The sequence below is a fragment of the Ischnura elegans genome, chromosome 4 (assembly GCF_921293095.1).
Source record: "Ischnura elegans chromosome 4, ioIscEleg1.1, whole genome shotgun sequence".
NCBI classification, from domain to species: Eukaryota; Metazoa; Arthropoda; class Insecta; order Odonata; family Coenagrionidae; genus Ischnura; species Ischnura elegans.
Genome location: NC_060249.1, coordinates 58,102,129 through 58,122,013, shown reverse-complemented (window position 1 = coordinate 58,122,013; position 19,885 = coordinate 58,102,129). Strand labels below are relative to the sequence as shown.

General features: G+C 39.3%; 1 protein-coding gene across 1 annotated transcript; it reads left to right on the top strand.

Moving 5' to 3' along the window:
- Positions 1-7,196: 7,196 nt before the first annotated feature.
- LOC124158146 (pancreas transcription factor 1 subunit alpha-like) lies at positions 7,197-13,839 on the top strand. The gene is made up of 3 exons (XM_046533330.1): positions 7,197-7,436; positions 10,498-10,853; positions 13,197-13,839. Exons 1-3 carry the CDS (start codon positions 7,197-7,199, stop codon positions 13,642-13,644), a joined length of 1,044 nt encoding a protein of 347 aa, XP_046389286.1. The 3' UTR covers positions 13,645-13,839.
- The last annotated feature ends 6,046 nt before the right edge of the window (positions 13,840-19,885 follow it).

The window sequence follows — 19,885 nt, the reverse complement described above, 5'->3', positions numbered from 1 at the left end:
TAGATTAGTTCAATCCGACGTCGAAATCTAGGTCCTTGACCGAGTATAGACCCTATTAGAGGTTGCTTAGGAATTAGTCATCATTGAGCCGTTTTCAATAATAATTACATTTAACCGGCAATTGTATCCATACAATGGCCCTTATAACCAATCTCTAATGGATTATTTTGCTTTTGCCTGTTTTTAATTCTTAATTATTTCACAAATCGCGCCTTGATGATTGAAGCTGGTCATTTTGACACTTTTTATTAATTGCGTCTCATTGCAAAATGGTCTAACCCCATATTCCATTTGAGGGCAAGACCAAGCGTGATTTAAGGACTATCAAACTCTCGTAAAGTCTGAAAGTATAAAAATTTGGAAATGATAAATACCACCATGGAGCCCATGTATTTCGTATACGTTGACAAATTCAAAATTGTGAAAAACTAAATAATTTTCGACCTCAAATCTTGAAAACTGATGACTGTTCATTGGCACATTAATTTCCCATCAGTCTGTTGCGGATCTGGGGGGGGATAAAATATCCTTCTACCTCAATCAAAGAAAAAAAGGTTTACGCCAAGTTTAATAATTTTTAACTTTTAGAGCATCATCTATATTTGTGACGGATCCGCCGCTTCTACTTCCAATATGAAATATATTTCAAAGGATTTGAAGTAAAAAATTGGTATCGTAGAGAAGATAAATCTCTTCACATAGAATATATTATACAGGGTGTCCGATTTATCTTGACCACCTGATGTAACTTTATGTCCAGATGCAAATTCAAAAATATGTGTAAAGCAAATGTTCATTAGCCGTCAGAGGGACATTAATCATCATGACAGCCTTCCTTGTAGCTTTGTTATTTACAAAGATATGAACAGCGGTATGTCTTTTTTAAATGGAGGAAATGAATTGCCGCATAAAAAATATAGGGTGCCATTTATTAAAGAAATACCGCTGTTCATATCTTTATAAATAACAAAGCTACAAGGAAGGCAATCCATGCTAATTAATGTCCCTCTGACTATAGTGGACATTTGCTTGACACATTTTTGAATTTACATCTGGACAAAAAGTTATTTCGGGTGGTCAAGATAAATAGGACACCCTGTATATTTCGTAGTACCTAAGGGTTACGTAGTTACCTATTGGGTAAAAAGGAAAATGCAGAAGGTAAGGGGAATGGTCAGGAAAGGAAACGAGGAAGTACAAGACGCGGTAGAAGGAGTAAAGGAAAGTTATGGAGGAGACACGAAGGAGATAGAGGGTTTGCATGGAGCGAGCACTAAGCGAGGAGGTGATGCTGAAAACTGTTACAGGAAAGAATGACACGTAAGGGGTGACGGGGATGAAAAATAATAATGTTCATGGATAAAATGAAGGGAATAGGCCTTTTTGTGGACTGAGGACGTGAGAGTGGCGATAGTCAGGAGAGATTGGCGGAAATGTTTTCTATAAACTTATTGTAACATAAGTGCCGCGGGCCGATACATCGGATTGTGCTACTCAGCCGAAAAGTGTCACGAACCGAAATATCGGGTTTGAGGCAGTTGATTGTTCAAATTAACCCTTTCTAACCCAGAGCTACTTTTGGGAGAATTCAAATTTCAAGATTTTTAATTATGAAAACTTGAAAAATTTTCAATCAATCATAATTATCGTGGCAGCTGAATATTTCGTCATTATAATTAACTACACAAAATAATGCGTAGTTTAGATATTTCCTAATCAGAGCATATAATATGTACATTTTTGATGCTGCTTAGAAGCAACACTGGGTTATAATGGGTTAATAATTATGCTGCAACTTAAGTCTTGGATAAAAAATCAGAATTAATGATACAGTTAAAAATTAATTGGTATGTTAAGAGTAAAATTTAAAATAAAGTATGTCGATACACAAAACATGGCATGACAGGATTTTTTCCCGAAGATGTAACATTTTATGTAAATACCTTTGCCATTTCTCACCCGTGCCACTCCAAGATGGGCACCAGGAAGGGTAAGTGATACAATACTTGAATAAAGGTATCTGACCAATCTCCCCACTAAATTCACCCCTTCGAAAACTATGACTGGAATCGTTTCTGCCAACAATAAAGCATATGCCACAGGGGCTCGACTCTCCACAGGGGGGAATTCCACATTGTCAGGGCAAAGGAGGGATGAAGCATAAAATGGCGGGGGCACATGCGTCGCCAACATCTGCATGCGTTGAGGGCTCTTGGAATCGATGGCCGCGGGCGTCGGCGTCGCATTCGGTCGAAAAACACATGAGGGGCGCACGCGTGCACCCCTGGAGAGAGCACGCGCCCATTGGTCCCAGCACATTATCGCCCCGCCCCCAATCTCCCCAGAAATTCCGACATCGATTGGGATCCGTTGAGCTACATGGAAACAAGGTGACGCCGAAAAAAATCCATAATTTGCTTCCATTTATTTTCCACTTAATTTTATTCAAAGTATTAATTTAAAGTAATCACTCTCAATTAATTTTTAAATCTAATTCAACCACGGAGTTACTTTCAGGCGTACAAATACGAAGTTTTTATCTGCCGTGGTCCCTACTCACATAGAAGATAGTTTTACTTTACGCTCATTCTCGCGAGAATCTTTCCTTACAAATGTTTAACCATGTAAATAACTCTTTCCAGTACATGGGAAACCTTTTTAGTACCGAAATTCACTCAAAATTATATAAATAAACATTCATTATTAATAGAGTAAACTAATAGTATCCAGTTCAGAAAAAAATTGGATTCATGATTAATTACTTACATGATCTCGCTTCTTTTTTATGGACACTTTGGAAGAAAGCAGTGTTATCCATTACGCCTCCAAAATTCTGAAATATAAAATATAAAAAGTATATAATTTTAAAAATATATTTAGATTTATCAGACATTATTGAGATTTACTTCAGGAATTCAACGCAGATAGGTGGCTGATTGCATAAAATATTAGCGAAGCTCTAATGACCACCAATTTAACTCCAAATCAAGAAGCAGTTCTTTCTTATATTTCACATTTTATACCACCGAATCACTGTACGCTCTGACTTACATCTATCATCGAAATGGTTCTTTATGACAACAATCTTAGCAATAACGACGTATCTTTCAAATCATGGCAATGATCAGTCTTTAGGTGCCAATATTCCAACTGCCTATTTAACGATAAATTTTCTATAACAATTTCGAATAAAATATTTGCTAATTACTGCAATGACAGAAAATTTATTGTTTCGTTCAGTTTAAACTGTCTTGGAAAATGGAGCCACGAATCGCAGGATTAAAAGTTAATTCGCAAATAAAAACAAAGGAAAGGCATCTTGAAGGACCAAACATTTCATCTGAGTTTAAAATTTTTGAAAATTCAAAATGATTTATTCTTAGCACGGTTATTCGTGAAAACTCTCTCTGATGGCCAGGAATGACCAAGAAATATATCCGTATGTTTGTAGTGTTTTATAGTTATATTTGATGTGTAAAAGAATATTTTTAGTGTGTGAGTTGCTGAGGGTAGTCTGAGCGAAAAATGGGGTTTGTCGAGGAAATTAAATTCAAGTTACCCCTCTGAATAACGCTCAGACAGCCTGAATTTTCAATTCATTAAAAAAATTGCACTGAAAAATGTATTCCCTAAAGTTCTATTTGAACTCAAAATTCATGATATATTGCGAATAGATAGCCCAATTAAAGAGCTCCGCCGAAACTGGCAAAAACATTTCTATCTTTTATTCTAAGGTAACCATTAATTGAAAAAAAATGTGAAAAGTTTTCATGAAAGTCAACCCCAAAAAGTATCAGATGCTTAGGTTGATGTAACCGAATTTAAGAGGGTACATAATTATTTGAATGCACAACAGTCTCATGGTGAATCGAACACCGTCTGTAAGTCTGAGGTGCCCGCAAAAGAGAGATGTCAGTATTCCAACATTTCAATGAAATTTCAATAATTATAATTAATAAGTTTTCTTTACCCGATGATTTCTTCATAAAAGTTCCTTTTTTTTAAAACCTAGCCCTGAAAGGTTTCCTTTGCCTCATCCTCAATATCAATATTATTTCAACATAATAATCAGCGTCACACAACGACGGGGTGTGATCTGTTCAATTGTGCCGGAATGATATAGGTTAGTGACTCGGTATTCGAGGACTTTTATGTTTTATCGATATGAGAGAAATGTTTGGAAAAAACTAATCGATAACTATCTTTCGTAAAACTCTTGAGCAACGCATACGCTTGATTAAGGACTTGCAAAAATTCGACAAGTGCCTAACACCATTCAATTACATGGGAAATGCAAAAGTCTTCAGACTTTTTTCGCATGACCTCTAATATTCAACAAGAGAAGAAAGGCCTTTAACATTCAAAAAGAACGGTGGGAATAAAAAATTGCCATTTTAAAATTTGAATGAGATTAACGGTCAATATATTTATTAACAGTTTCTTCCCATCGCCAGCAAATTTCAAATGCATGAGATTATAAGATATTCTACGGAGGGTGGTATAATTATTTCGAAAGAGAATATGATTTGTAAATTTTCACCCAAAATTATAAAAAATACTAGCGAATGAAGGTGGATAAAGAATTTTCGTAAAATCACAAACCAGCTGAGCAAGCTGATAAATTAATAAATACTTGACGGAATATCTTATGATATTTTCATGACGAAGTTGTAAGATGCAAAATTACATCTCGTAGTTTTTTATAATTAAAACTTAGAATAACTTTAAAATCATGCATCAAATCAAGAATTTTAAATATTTTGCCAACCACTTAAGAAGTATGAAGCAATATGTACGGAAGCTTCAAAGTGTACTTGGCCCAAGTGGAATAATGGTAGCTATAAATGATGAATTTTCTCAAGCTACAGAGAATAAAGATTATTACTATTGATTAACTAGGTTATATTCAAGCAAGATTAAATACCAACGTTTATCACAATGCGTTCTCTTTGAAGTGGATAATAAATTTATTTATTATAATTTTAGGAATCAAATAATTTTCCCTGACATACGATAATGACTATTTTTTTATTCCCATTAATCCTTTCACCACTAAATCATTTAAAGTTCATCTTGAATGCAATATCGCATTGCAGTCAAAATATTACGACAGAGATAAAACGTGCATTATATGCGACCGATGGAGACAAATTTACGCCTTGGGCTAATTGTTATCTTTAACGCTGACTCTGAGTTAACCCTCTATCGGTGGGGAAAATACTCTCCCCTCACGAGGCATATTACATGCAAATCTCACCCCCGACCTCACGAGGGATAAAATAATATAAAAAAAAGACCGAGGCGAATCGGGATGGAATCAATGTGCGACGGAGGCGTGGTGAATGGAGGGGGGTAGGCGTTTAAGAATCAAAACAGTATCGGGGAGAGGGGTGCAAGTGTGAAGCCAAGAGGGTGGGTTGGCGGGGGAGGGGTACCCTAGTATCCCTAGGATGGTTTTGGAGAAGCGGGGGTATGGTGGTGGATCATCAGATTTGGGAAGAGGTCCGGGGTCTTCATCCTGGGAGTCACAACAGGGCGACAGGACGGAGCGGAAGGCCGAGGGAACCACAGCGACTCCCGGAGACAAAGACAGACGATTCCCGGAACCCCTTTCGCCGTCGGATGACACTCGAGTGACGGCCACCGAGGCATCTGTTGCCGGCAGCCACCAAGGTCCATCACCGGTGAAGAGATTTTTCACACCTGCACAAGGACCGGAGAAGAGTGCCCTCAGAAGAGAATTCATCGCCGTGTGTGCCATTAATTCTCCATCAGTTCGAAAATGTGATTGAAACCCCTCCAAATGAGCGCCGAAAAAGTGATAGATTAAAATCGTACCACTAGACTTTCTTCAAGGTTGAGTGAAGACAGACTTTTCAGAGACAGTGTATTTAAGATAACTGGATTGCTCGAAAAAGTAGGCAGAATGCATAGGTTCAACTGCCAAAGAAGCGAGAGAAGTGAGACGCGTTGAAAAAGTATTGTAGTAGTGAGAGTTTTGGTCAATTAGGATAACCAGGGTAGGAGAGTGAGATTTCCTGATACTCAGGGAAAGAGGGAACATTTTAGTGTACTAAAAACTTAAATAAATTTTCTCCGGTACTTTTCGTAGTTATTTCGACAGCATATCCATCTTAGTTTTACTTTAGGCTATCACGTATACATTGATATCAATAAATTATTTTTATATGTGGTAGCACATAATTCAGAAGTGACGTTAAGCAAGATAATTTTGCTGATATAATTGGCATGGACGATGATGCGTGTTTGGCTTTCACAAAAATATACGAGGGATGCAAAATTAAAATATGGTGACAGAAGTAAACCACCGATAAATATTCCTTCAAAAATTGTTGTGTTTCTGTATTCAAGACGTTAAGCTCTCTTTAAATCACCTTAGGCTTTGAGTTTAGATGAACTACCAGAGATTTAAATTAAAGTCTTGGAGGACTTCATTTTCATCAAGACATCACTTACCCAGGGAAAGTCAGTGGGCACCGTAATAAGGAAGAAAGAAGTCCCGGTGAAGAATTGGAAGAGGCTGATAATAAGAAGTGATTTGGCGAATAATCCATAGCGCCACTGCATCAGCACGGAAAACAAAAGACTGATCCACTGCAAAAGGACGCCAAAATTTTCGGGACGAAACCTTTGGTACCCAAATCTAGCGAAGTAACTACGTTCGGGAAGAACACAATTTTACTTGGCCACATTGATGGAGTAATGATGGATGCCAACATTTCACAGTGACACACCACTGCCAGAGAGATTTAAAAAACCCGACGATGTAAGCCTATATTAGTTGAGTTAGGGCAAGAGTGATTTACGGATGCAGCAAATGCCACGGTGGAACAGAAAACAAAACACGGTATTTCTGCGATCAAAATCCTCAAAACACTCTCCATCGGTATTTGAGGGTTAAAATCAATCACTGGGTTTCGGCAGTAGATGAAACTTCACGAAGAGTTGCTCTTTACAACACGGGCGAAGGAGTTTTTTTTAAACATCAAGTATCTCTCTTCAGCGACATGAAGTTGATATCTAAATATTGAACAGCACTCGCAAAAAATAATGGGAAGAATGGCAATTCGGACTACCGAAGGTTTTACCAGAGGCTAAATGACGAAGTTGGAAACAGATTAAGTTCCGCATCTGTTATCAGACCACCATTTCACCTTACACCTCCGACCCCATCCATGTCCGGCCCACCGCACCCAATGCCGCTCCCCTGCTCCCCCGCCGGGACGGCCGTCGGGTGCCGGGGGGAGGGCGGCGCGGCACCCCCGGCGCTTCCCCCGCGGCAGCCCCCGCCCCCTTGGGATCTTGCGCCTCCCTCCGAGCTGAGCAGGCAGTACGAAATGGCGGCCTACCACCACGGAGCGTACCTTGGCGGCGGAGCCCTGGGACCTGGAGGTGGTGCCTCGCTGTGGAATGGGGTAAGTCGCTCATTCTCCATTTAACATTGCTACATATTCTGTTATATCTGAGAAATTCGAAGCATGGCCGAAAAAATCTAAATATGGTCGAAATGAATATAAAATCCCATCCTGTCACTGATTCAAATCGTTGGAGCTCGCGTTAGTTGCTGATAAGGAATGTTTCTATCTACCAACTTTCTTTGAGGAAAATCCACTCGATCATTGGCGTTAATGGCGCAAGTATCTGTCACAACATTTTCTAGTTTAATTTTCCCACCTAACATCTCCATAAATAGAAATAACTGAAAATAAAAGAGCCTAAAATATTTCCGCTTATTTTAGGGCGTTTTCTTATGCTACCATGGTTATATTTTCTTATTTGTAAAAGCTCCCTTCTTAATTTATATCCGGGAACTAATTTCATCACTAAGCGTTTTTCATATGTTCAGGGATGGAAACAAGTTTGGACTTCAATACATTTCGCGCGTGTAAACCTTGTATCTTACCTGCAAATAAAAACTCTAGAAAAAGTTAAACCTCTTCTCCTAGCCGCAGTGGGCACAGAAAATCATTAAATTAATCAAAAAATTTGTCAAGCAGGAACGATTCCCCCTTTATTTCTAAAGCTAAGCTTGTTATAATATGATTATTTTTCAAATAAATGGAAGCAAAGCATAGCCTACCAGCTTCTTAAAAAGATAGGCTGAATAAAATCGAGCTTTCATGGATTAGGTATAAAAGCAATATTTTCTTGTACAAGTAAGACTTTGATGATTATACGTCCAAAATTATCCTTTGGTTGAGGTAATGATTCATATGGTAATATAAGAAACTGATGTATCCAAGTTCTAGCACTATGGCTGAGTGAACCAACGTGAGAGTATCATTTCTTGTTGAAAACATAGGTATCATAATTCTATGAATCTATATTCGAGTGGGATGTACAAAAATAAAAGTTAATATTATAGAATAAATTAAGTTCATAACCTTATTACAGTTAAAAACTAACTAAGAATGTATACATTTCCTCGTGAGCATCGACCACGATTGAGTCAACGTCAACCAAAAACTGACATCTATACGCATTAGTAATAAATTGGATATCTGTGAATTATTACCGACTCTATTAGAAAATATATTTCGTTTCTGACGGTATTGTTAGCTTTTGATTCTGGGAATAAGTTGCATTGACCCCTAATTTTTTTGCAAGTGACTTCAACATTCTTCAGTAGCCATGTCTAAGAAAAGATAGACAGCAATTTCATTATTCCGGAACATCATCAGATTATTTTCATCATCCCAATCGGATCCATTTTAGTTTTCTATAGCTGCTATTCAATGAAAACATAGATCGCTAGCCCACTGATAAATATCATTGAGATTTGTTAGATATGTCTTAATAACGCTCCAACATCGTATTCCGGACGCCATTTTGTCAAAACAATTTCAGAGAATTCCTTTCATGAACGTGGAATATATCAGTTATTATTACGCCCCTGAGCAAAATAATCAATTAGCTCTTAACGCAAATAAATTTAAATCGTTGTTTGTAATATTTAACAACAGTATTAATCCATAATGCTTAAGCTCGATGTAGACAGGAATGTTAGCATAGACAGCACATAATTGTTGATGCTAAATAAATATAAACCCTGACTCCAAAAATCTTCATTTAGGAACATTGGAACTAGAAAATAATTGTAACTTGTTATACTAAAGAGCTTTTTAAAACAAATGAAGGCGGAAGGTAGGATTGAAGAGCTTGGAAGTGAATCGATAACGATGCACTACCTCGAACCATATGCTTTATAATTTTCATTTTGGTAGCGCATAAATCAGTTCTCAAAAGAGAAAACTCTTTTTCATAAACTTTAACATATAATGTTCCAAGGTATTTCATGTATTCTGAACAGAACACTAATTAGTAGACATACCTGTAATATAGTACTACATCGTAAATGCATTACTTCGTCCATAAATACCACAACGCGATAAATTTTCATTCCCAAAGGAAGACGCAGCTGTTTTTGAAGCTACAAAACATGTTGCATGGCATAATAAATAGAGTTGCCCATAAATAAGCATTATTAATATTTCAATATTGCCTAAGAATAGTTTCAAATCTAATTAGCACAATTATTTCCGATGGAAAACAGAAACTGAAAAGAACAATAAAATTGCCCTTAACCTTGCGACCCTAAAGGAATCGCCACGGCGAGGACTCCAGCATAATCTCTATGTGAGAGAGGACGGCATTTTTTGATACAGTAGTATTTCGGCGATACGAGGAAAGTTAATTTATTTTGGCCGTAAGTCACCGGGAAAAATGTTTTACCTTGAAGGTATTACATGCATCACACATATTACAAAACTGCTTTAGAGATGAATAATTAGGCTCGTATCAAACTTACTAAAATATAAGAGCTCAACATTTCGTTCCTCCTATTAGGAACGTCTTCAGGAGACTGAAGATTTATCCGTTTTTATCAAGACCGTTAGAATACCGACCATTGTTGTCTTGGAACCGAAAAATTAAAAATACTGCCTTGCATATAAAAATATAACATAAAAGAGAAAACTGAAAATTAATCAAGTTCTGATTGTTACTTCCTCAAAATCCTCCAGGATGAGCCAAAGTCGCCGCAAGAACATCTGCATATTATCCTCGGCTAATCAGAGAGGCCGTCGAGATTTATATACGGCCTGTAAATTTTAATAGGGACGTACTGAAATGAAAAGAAGTTACACTTTTTCACAGTTATTAAATGCGTACGACGTCTTTCGGCTCACAGAGCCATCGTCTAGTACAAGTACAGCAACGTTAAATAATAGTGGAGAAGTACAGCTTACCTTTCATTTCAATATGCTGCAATTCCTCTGCACCACGCTTGCATCGGTCGAACTTATTTAATGGGGATGATGACTATCATCTGAGCAGTGCGTGGAAAACATACACTTCCCAAAATATGAGTGCGACCTTCAGCACTTGACGCTTTTTCTTAAATTCCGATATTCATACCCAAATCATTATTTAATTCTCATGAAATCATAACATTTCCGTGACTCGTTGTCCTCGCAGGGCCACGGTGGAGGCAGGGTGGTTCCGGGCGGTGGAGACGGGGTGGGCGGCGGAAGCCCACTTGTGCCCTATCACCCACACCACGCGCACCTTGGGGCACCCAACCCCCTCTCGCACCCCTCCTCGCACCACCACCACCACCCTGGGGGCCATCCCCAGCCTCCCGATCTCCTGCTGCAGGGACACTGCGACCTGTGGGCCGCGGCGGCGGCAGCAGCGGCCGCGGCTGCGGCAGCGCACCACCACAATGGAGCCGCCCCCGGTGACGCCATGGTCGGGGGCGGGGTGGGGTCGGACTGCCCCCGCGGAGGACAGCAGCCCCTGTGTGGACTACCGCAGCAACAACCACTGCCCAGGTGAGAATTACGGTCATCAAATCTGGGATACTTATTGGTGGCACCCGAATGAGACTTAGTACGGTGAATAATAATAATTCGACTTTATTGGGCGAGACCGGGACTAGAAAGTCCCATATTCCATCTAATCAACACGATTTTGAAAATAATTCCATTGTTTAGAAGAGCATAGGAGCTGCAGGAATAAAAAAATCGCTTTTTCCACGTGGTGATTCACCATGCGATTAAGGATTCCACCAAGTCACGCCCGCAACTATTACTTATATGAAATTTAGAAGAGTCTTAAATGTTCATAGATACGTAAAGGATCTCAATTAGATCCCAAAAACTGCAAGATATATTGAATTCAAGTTCGTTGTGAGAGGATTCTGTTTTACGGCCGGCAGTGGCGCAGCGAGGGGGGGGGGTTTGGGGGGTAAACCCCCCCAGAGCTCAGAGAAATTTTTAAGTTTAATCCAATTTACTTATAGAATAGTGTTAGGATTAATCAAATATCTCTCATAAAGCGGTAGAACTAGTCATTTTGAACCATTAATCTTAAAATTTTCTTGAGTGCGGCCCCCAATTACCCTGGCGGGTATGCAATACCCCCACAAACCTAAGTATTAGTTGCGCCTAAAATCCCCCCTAGCCTTAATTCTTAGCTGCGCCCCTGACTGCCGGCGTGCGCTGATTGACGATTGTTGATTTGTAAATTCTGTCATCGTTTTAGTAGGGACAGAAAGACAGCTGGGGACGTATCAACGGTGAATAACATGGCATACGGAAATACGGTAGTTCTTCCTTATCATGTGAATTCTCTTTTAAAAAGGTTAAATAATGTATTAAATTAGTTCTAAAGCTGCAAATTAACTAGGTAACAACGATCTTAGATAGATATTCTCATTGCTAATTAAATCTGCCCGGTAAATTTTCATGAGAAACCCCCACTATCTCGAGACAGAAGCATCACTGTCGTGAGATCGATTATTTAAGTTGGAGTAGCTGGGAGACAAGAGAAGTCATCTAAAAACCTTAAGGAGAAGACGGAACGACTTAGTTGGTCACATTATGAGACATCATGGCCTCGTGAAAACAATCGTAGAAGGACAAGTGGAAGGGAAGAAGCACAAGGGATGGCCCCGAATGAGTTAACTACATGGAAAAGATTATAAAGGATGCAAAACAGAAGAAATATGTTGCTATAAAAAGGCTAGCGGACAGAAGAGAGGGGTTGGGAGCTACGTCAAACCGTCTTAGGATTGTTGATTAATGGTGATGAAGATGAGATCGATTGCGGCACCTGCTCATGATACCCTAATCACATATCCCTTTTCCATACTTCAGTTCCTCCGACCACTCCGCGGTGTGTCCCAGTAAAAGTTTATAGTTGTAAGTCCGATAGTCACGGGAGAAAACCATCGCGAGGTTATACAAACCCTGTTTTCTAAATAAATCCTGAACAATCTCTAAAGAGCGACCTTGTATAAAGAGTTCAGGCAAAGGAACCAAGACCCCCATCACTTGGCGCTTACTGCTTTATCATCCCTAAAAAAAAGTGCACTCAAATTTTTTCCTGTTTCTAGACTAATTTCGGTCTTTTCTAAACTTTCACAATACGTAGTTTATCTCACTTTCATCTTAATATGATATATAATAAGATTTAGAAAGCATTTTTATGTTAACCTAAACACAAATTAGACAAAACCAAGACAATGGAATGAATATTAACAGCGGTGAAGCACTCTCAAACGATATTATGGCCGTGGGATGTTTAAATATTGAGGAATGCCTAGGCTCAACACCTCACATATGTCCACATGTCATTTTGGTGGCATCTACATGTAGCTTAATGAATGCTGGGGTTACTTGCCCTCTACTAGTTTCCTTAGAGTAAGCCATTATTTGGGCGTGAATAATAATGATAATAACAATAATAATATTCAATATGTTTGATTTAATTCTATGCATTTTCGTTTGCACGAAAAAAATGGAACCTGCTGATTAGCAATAGCTTAGTAGGACCGTATGTGAGGAAAATGTTATGCATAACCATATTGCGGATTTCATTGTGACTGATGCACCTATGTAAACTTTAAAGTGAATTTAAATTAAATAACTGTTATAATTATTAAAAAATAATAATAATTCGTCTTTCTTGAACGAGATTGGGGCTGTAAAGTCCCATCTTCCATTCAACCGTGACTGGATAGCGAGAAAATATCACCTTTTGAAATTTAGAGTAAACGCGATTTTTCCAAATGTGTTACCTATTACCCAGATACTCCATGACTTTCCTGGCCACCAAGTTTTTTCAGCAGAGAGGTCATTGTATACGTGAATTCCCCTATCTCCTGTTTTCAGGTCCAGCGGGAGATTCGGGAGCACGAGCTGTGCAGGGAGCGGCAGTTCCGGGGGTTCATTCGGCTCTGCCCCCGTCACTCCCACATCCTCGTCCCCAGGGAACAAGAAGACGCGCCGGAGGGTGGCCACTGTGGCTCAGCGAAGGGCTGCCAACATACGGGAGCGCCGAAGAATGTATAACCTCAACGAGGCCTTCGACCGGCTCCGCAGGAAAGTCCCCACCTTTGCGTACGAGAAGAGACTCTCGCGGATAGAGACGCTGAGGCTGGCCATCACGTACATCTCGTTCATGGCTGAGCTGCTGGGCGGAGCGCATCCATCGGCAGGAGCTGCCGGAGGCGGTGGCTTTCCACCCGGCTCCAAAAGACGGAAGGCTGGTGGGGGAGCTGAGGCAGGACTCCTATTGCCCGTGCAGCACAGCGATTATGTCCCCTACTCCATGCCCTGAAGTTCTTCGCAGGCTTAAACGTCTTGAATGCAATGCGGGTGAGCATGAATTATTTCCGTGCTATCGGAGCGATGGAGATTTCAACGCCTGAATGTGTTGTTCGCACAGACTAGTGGAAACACCAGTGCATACATTTCGTTTTCACCTTCGTTTCTGTGTGTTTTGTTTCCAAATAAATATGTTTTCTCATCAAAATGAGAATCTCCTTTGAACCCACCCTCTTTAAGGCCTGGTTGCGTGATACACTAACACGTACAGTTAACGTCAAAATGCATGAACGCGAGAATGAATGCCAAAATGCATCAAGAAACCGTCCAAATATATGAACAGAAAATAGAATTGATTCTGATTAGGTTCCTTCATTTTGAAATTATCCGAGTGTTTGAAAGTAGAACTGAGGGTATGATGCACATTTTAAAAAACTAGAAGTTCCCATGGAAATACCCCGTTAAGACCGTCAAAGGCTCCGCTCCGCGGCGTCATAAAACGACCGATTTCGCCGTAGAATCCTAGGGGTCAGGGATCGGAGAGTAAAGAAGGTATAAGAGTCTCAGCTGGTGTCTTTCTGGTAGGTATTTTTGTGTGAGTCTCAGGAAAACAACTCACTTTTTGAGGTTTGAACGCTTTTAGTAGAAGCATGGTCTTCGATCGTATCCAAAGAAAACTAAATGAACTTCAATGAAATGTGCAATTACCTCGGCTGAAAATCCTCCACTGTCTTCACCATAGGCTATTTGAGAATCGGTGCCTTGAAGCAAAACATAAAAACGGTGAATTCTGAGCGTTAAAACCCATACAGTTTCAATAACCTTACCGCGTCGCGGCTAATCCAACTCCCGACGCGCGGAGACGAACCCTGCCGCGCGATCGAAAAATCAATGTAATCTCCGGCGTCGCAAACTTATTTAAAATGTAACTGAATAAACACCTCAAGAAATCTTCAAAAAATGCTCTCATATTAGTTAATTTGCGTGACTTTGCTGGAAACTCATTTGAAACTCTACCTAAATGTAAAACTTTGTCAAAAAACAGTATTCGCCATTTTGCAACTGCGTGGTAAGAATTTATCGATGAAATTCTTTAAGATAACGGAAAATTAAAGGAAAAACATCTTGACAACAGATTATGTGGTCTTTTATTCCGCAAGAATCCACCTATAAATTCATCATCTACTTACTTTGGAAGATTTTCAGAGAAAAATGAAGACGGGCGTTTTTATGGAAATTTACTCACGTTTGAGCCTCTCTATCTCAGTCACAGGTGGGAATTATATTAAATGAAGTACATATCCATAAATATCAATCAATTTTGAGTATACCTGCGAAGTTTCAAGTTTATAACTCAAAAAAAGCCATTTTGTAATTTTGTCCGGTTTTTTACGATTTCCGCCCACTGTGAACCGTCTTAGACGTTATGACGCAATCAGGAAGATTCGTGTCTACGACTTGACCTCCATTTTCAAACAATATTTTTCCAATTTAGATCGATGGAAGGTGACATTATTGACGACACCACGAGCCACGGCCCGCAGTCTGGAGCACTTCCGTGTCCAAATAGTAATTCCCAAGCCTGTAGATTGAACTGTAATGATTTCTCCCCCCAGTGATGGAAATAAGGTTCGGGTTCAAACGCTGAGTATGTAGGGTGTTGGTAAGGTGATAGGAACTATAACGATAACTCCTTTATCACATTGGGGTGTATGTGGCAGAGGCGGACGCATATGGGGGTGGGCGCCCCACACTTGCGGGGCCGACCGCATTACCCAGCATTACAGGACCACCATTGTAACTTTTTCATAAAACGGCATTGTTTTGTATGTGAGTGCAATTAATTTGAACGAAACTATCTTAAAATTTGCATGTGAATTGATTATTTCTTATTATGATGAAAGTAAAAGTAGCTCAAGATAAATGCAGTCAAATAAACTCAATTACATATAATATCATTAAATGTACAGAAAGTGTGAGAGCGAGATGTGGTGAAAGTGCGAGATTATGTACACCAATTTCCGTCACTCACGACTAACTTCCCAGCGACATTCTTTTCATACTTTTTATCTTGATTCAAACCTCACGCATTTAGTATGGCATCATCCACTGATGGGTTGGGAAATATGCCACACAAAAGGGGAAACTATTTCACCGAGATTGAAGATACTTTCATACATGGTGATACTTCCGTGACGGTTAAATAAGAAAAATATTCCACGATTCAAATAACATGATGGTAAAGGGCAATGTGACATTTCACCGTGATTACTACGCCAACTGTTTCTGAATATTGTGTTCAGTAGATTGCTGCTGACTTTCTTCTATCATGAGGTTCACAATTCAGATAGATATCCGGCTCGAAAAGCCAATGACTTCCATTTGCGTATCGTCCTCACCTTATGCAACCATTAGTAAAGAAAAGTTAATGGCGAAAATGTTTGTTTCGAGCGGGCTTTTTTTATATTTTGTTGATAGGCTTATGCAGCCTTTAAATGTCTGTCATATCGTGCATTGAGGTTATTTATCTGCACATTTCCTTGAGTTATCCGGTGTTCTCCAACTTGCGCGTATTTAGCAAATATTTATTTATTTCACACCAAAACAGCACTAAGGCCTTTACATTGGGTTTATAAACTAAATAAATTATGTAAATATAATTAATAAACATGTATAAAAATAATAAAAATAAATAACAACCATTTTCAGCATATACAATACATACAAAAGGTCGGTGTCAAAAAGATAGTCATTTCAATTGGTTATTAAAATTGGTGCGGGAGGCAAAGATGTCAAGAGAAGAAGAAGTATTTGAGATTGAATTAAAAATAGAAGGTAAGCGGTAAAAGAGGGATCTATGAGATATTGCCAGACGGAAATTGGGCTGGTGTAGAGCTTCAGTATTGCGGGTTTTGCGAGCTGGAATGCGTAGTGAAAAGAATGTTAGGAGATCACTGGATCTGAAGGACCCATTCATGATGCGGTAAAGAAATTTGATGTCTGATGTCAATCGGCGGTGGTTGGGGTGTAATAATCCCAGTGAATTAAGTATTTCGGCACGTGAACAGAATTTGAGGTGAGGTATGCGGTGTCGAACTATTGCTAAGAAGAAATTGAGTGAACGGTTGATTAATACGGTTATGAAACATCACTGGAGGTGTTAGTCTGTGAGGGATCTGAGGTTATAACAACAAATATGTATACATAATAACGATGTTGTTTGCCATTTAATCAAAATTTTCTCGATGGAGAAAAATCGCAATATATGAGTTTTAGATTGTGAAATAACCAAGATAATTTTAATAAAATTTGGTTCGTTGCTCAAAAATAGTATCTGACTGCATCAATGACTTAATTCGTGTTCTTGCGTAGGTTTCCGCGTCCATGTTCACGATGAATGCCCGGCTCTCCAGCCGCGTCTGTTGTTTTTGAGTGATAACAGTTACAAAAACCATCCGGTCAGCACGTAGGTGAGAATCTTCGATTTTACACCGTCTTGCAGTCCTGCTGAGTGCTGACTGGTAAGCACTATCTTCTAGACGTTGCTGATTGGGCAGCTCTGCTCTCCGTTGATATTGCCGGTCTCATGGATTACTATGGCTTCTCTGATCTGCCTTAGGTGGTAGCGACTCTGCTTTGTCATTATCTTAGGTCCTTCGAAATCAATACTTCGTCCTTCCTTACCACAAGCATTACCAGTGATGGCTTACATACAACTCCTTTAAGAATATTCTGGATCTTTGTCACACAATTTAACCTTGTGACTGTGGCATACTTGATATTCCCATATTAAGTATGCAACAATATTCCCAAAGCGATTTATGGGATTGTCAGTCGTAATGCTGGCTTGGCCAAATATGAGGCGTGATGTGCCTCACAGGTTCTTAGTGCCTGCTATAATTGCTTCACGACGAGCAAGGTTTTGATTTTGATATACGTACTATAATTTCACTATTCAGCACAGTCGAAGAATGCTTGGATGCATTTATCTTTCTAGGTGCCCGAAGAAAGGAGTCGTAGTATTAGCAGCATAACAACAAAGTAAACATTCTTAATAGGCAGGTTTTAAAAAATGACTTATGTTAGAGAACAAAGTGCTTAAGATCTGCATAGACACAATATAATTTTAACAAGTTGCATGCAGAATTTTTAGCTCGAAGCAGTGGCGTAACAGCGTGGCGTGGCGATGAGGAGGATAGATCCCCCCCAAAGCCTCAGAGAAATAAATATAATATTCAAAACTATTTTCTAGTTTGAACATATAGTACATTTTAAGGTAACCTTTTAATGAAACCCAAATTTTAAGTGCCAAAATAATTTAAAATGTATTTGCGGGCATGTAATTTTTACAAAATTTTCCTATACGGGGTGGGGATGGGAGGTCGCTCCCCCCCCCACCAAGCGTATTCCTAGTTACGCCACTGGTTCTAAGGGGTTATGGAGGATAAAGAGGTCCCCACGAAATCAACTAGCTGTTCACTAGCGTGTTCCAGAGAAGCGATCTTTTGGAGGGCATTAACCGATGCACGTGCGCTACGGTGGTAAAACAATTAGCGGCGACTATTGAAAGAAACAACCTAGTCCCATACACCAAATTCACGAGCCCCACATTTTGAAGGAACAATGTATTGGAGAACTCAAGAGGTATTACTTACTTGTTAGTGAACTACTAGTAGTGGAAGAGGATTACCGCCCCAAGGGATAATAGGGTGCTTTCCTATTATTTTTTTTATTGCCTAAACCGAAAGATTATTACTCCTAGAGTTCGTATTTCACGCTTTCAGATTTTTAAATGACGATATATATTTTTCGCGATTAAATGAAAAGTGAAAAATTTCAAGCGCGCGAAAACGCGACGGCTAAGTATGAATGCTGGGAAAATTCCGTGTGACGTCGTTCTGGTTCCCGCTGCCGCCTTGTGAGGTGACCTTGGGGCGAGGCTCTGAGCGCTGAGACGCAGGATGCTAGCAGGTAGCTGAGTACCATGCTAGCTGGTAGCGCTTGACTTAAATAATGATTATTAATACCTTATCAAACGAAGAAAACTTTCCAACCTTAACCAGTTTTAATAGGTGATTATTAATACATGTTTCACTGAGCTCTGTGCCTCATGCATGCATTGGTAACCTCAGACGATGTAAAACTCCTATCCTCTCGTGTAGAAACTAGGTCCCTGTGACGTCACGTGGAGTGGCATCGCATGGGCGCCAATCTGGCCTTTTCCAAATGAGGATAAAATTGACTCTTGCCATTCGTCTAAACCGCTATTTCTAAAACTAAATAATTTGTATATTATGAATACACTAATGGTGGGTAATGAATAGCAATCAATAACTTTCGTTTTCTTTGATGAAGGAAACTACCCTATTGCGGTCTGTCGGTCGTGTGCACTGACCGCGCCTGCTTCGATTCTTTTCCCTCTCCTCAACGTCGGAGGGATTTCTGGTTTGAAGGAACCTAAAGTGCGGGAAATTCCCTGTGTATATACATGTGAGAATAAGTTCGAATAAGGAAACAAAGCACTCTGCCGACGCGACGTTTGGTCACAAGTCCTCATCATGGGTGACCAGCGAATTTTCCACTTTCGATGTGCCACAATAGAGTATGAAAGTTTTTTTTTGGACAAAACATTGCCTTTACTTTTAGATTTTACATCATTCCTAACAATTGGGGTAAAATAATAGTGTGGAAACATTATTTGCTTAGCAAAAACCAAATCAGGATATTCCGCGGCTGCGTTGACTTTTTATACATATCCCATCTTTAAAAGAAAGGTAGCAAGTTAGAGCAAGATTTTTCTTTTGGATCATACAGTCAAGATTCAGGTATTTCTTTCCACATGAATTTTACGATCGAGCCTCGTCGCCCCCATTAAGTTTTTTTCCACTTTGTCAAAAATAGTCCAAATACAATGCACTTCTAAATTCTTAATTATATGAAAAATTGATAAAAATGAATAAATTATCACCTATAATTCTTAGAAAAGGTTAACTCTTTCAGAAAATGCTTTTACATTTATGGAAAATCATATTAACGGCTCACGAGCGAAAGTAAACACTCGATTTTTGCGGAAATTCAGACAAATTTTATATATAATTTTTCCTAGTCTTTAACGGCTTCTAATGATTTCAAGGGTGAACCAAATATTTAAATAGTCATAGTTCCTTGGACATTATTCTATCTGACACTACCATTTTTGCTTACCAAAAAAATAGTGAAAATTTAGGGTTTTATCAAGCTTTTTCGATTTCCGC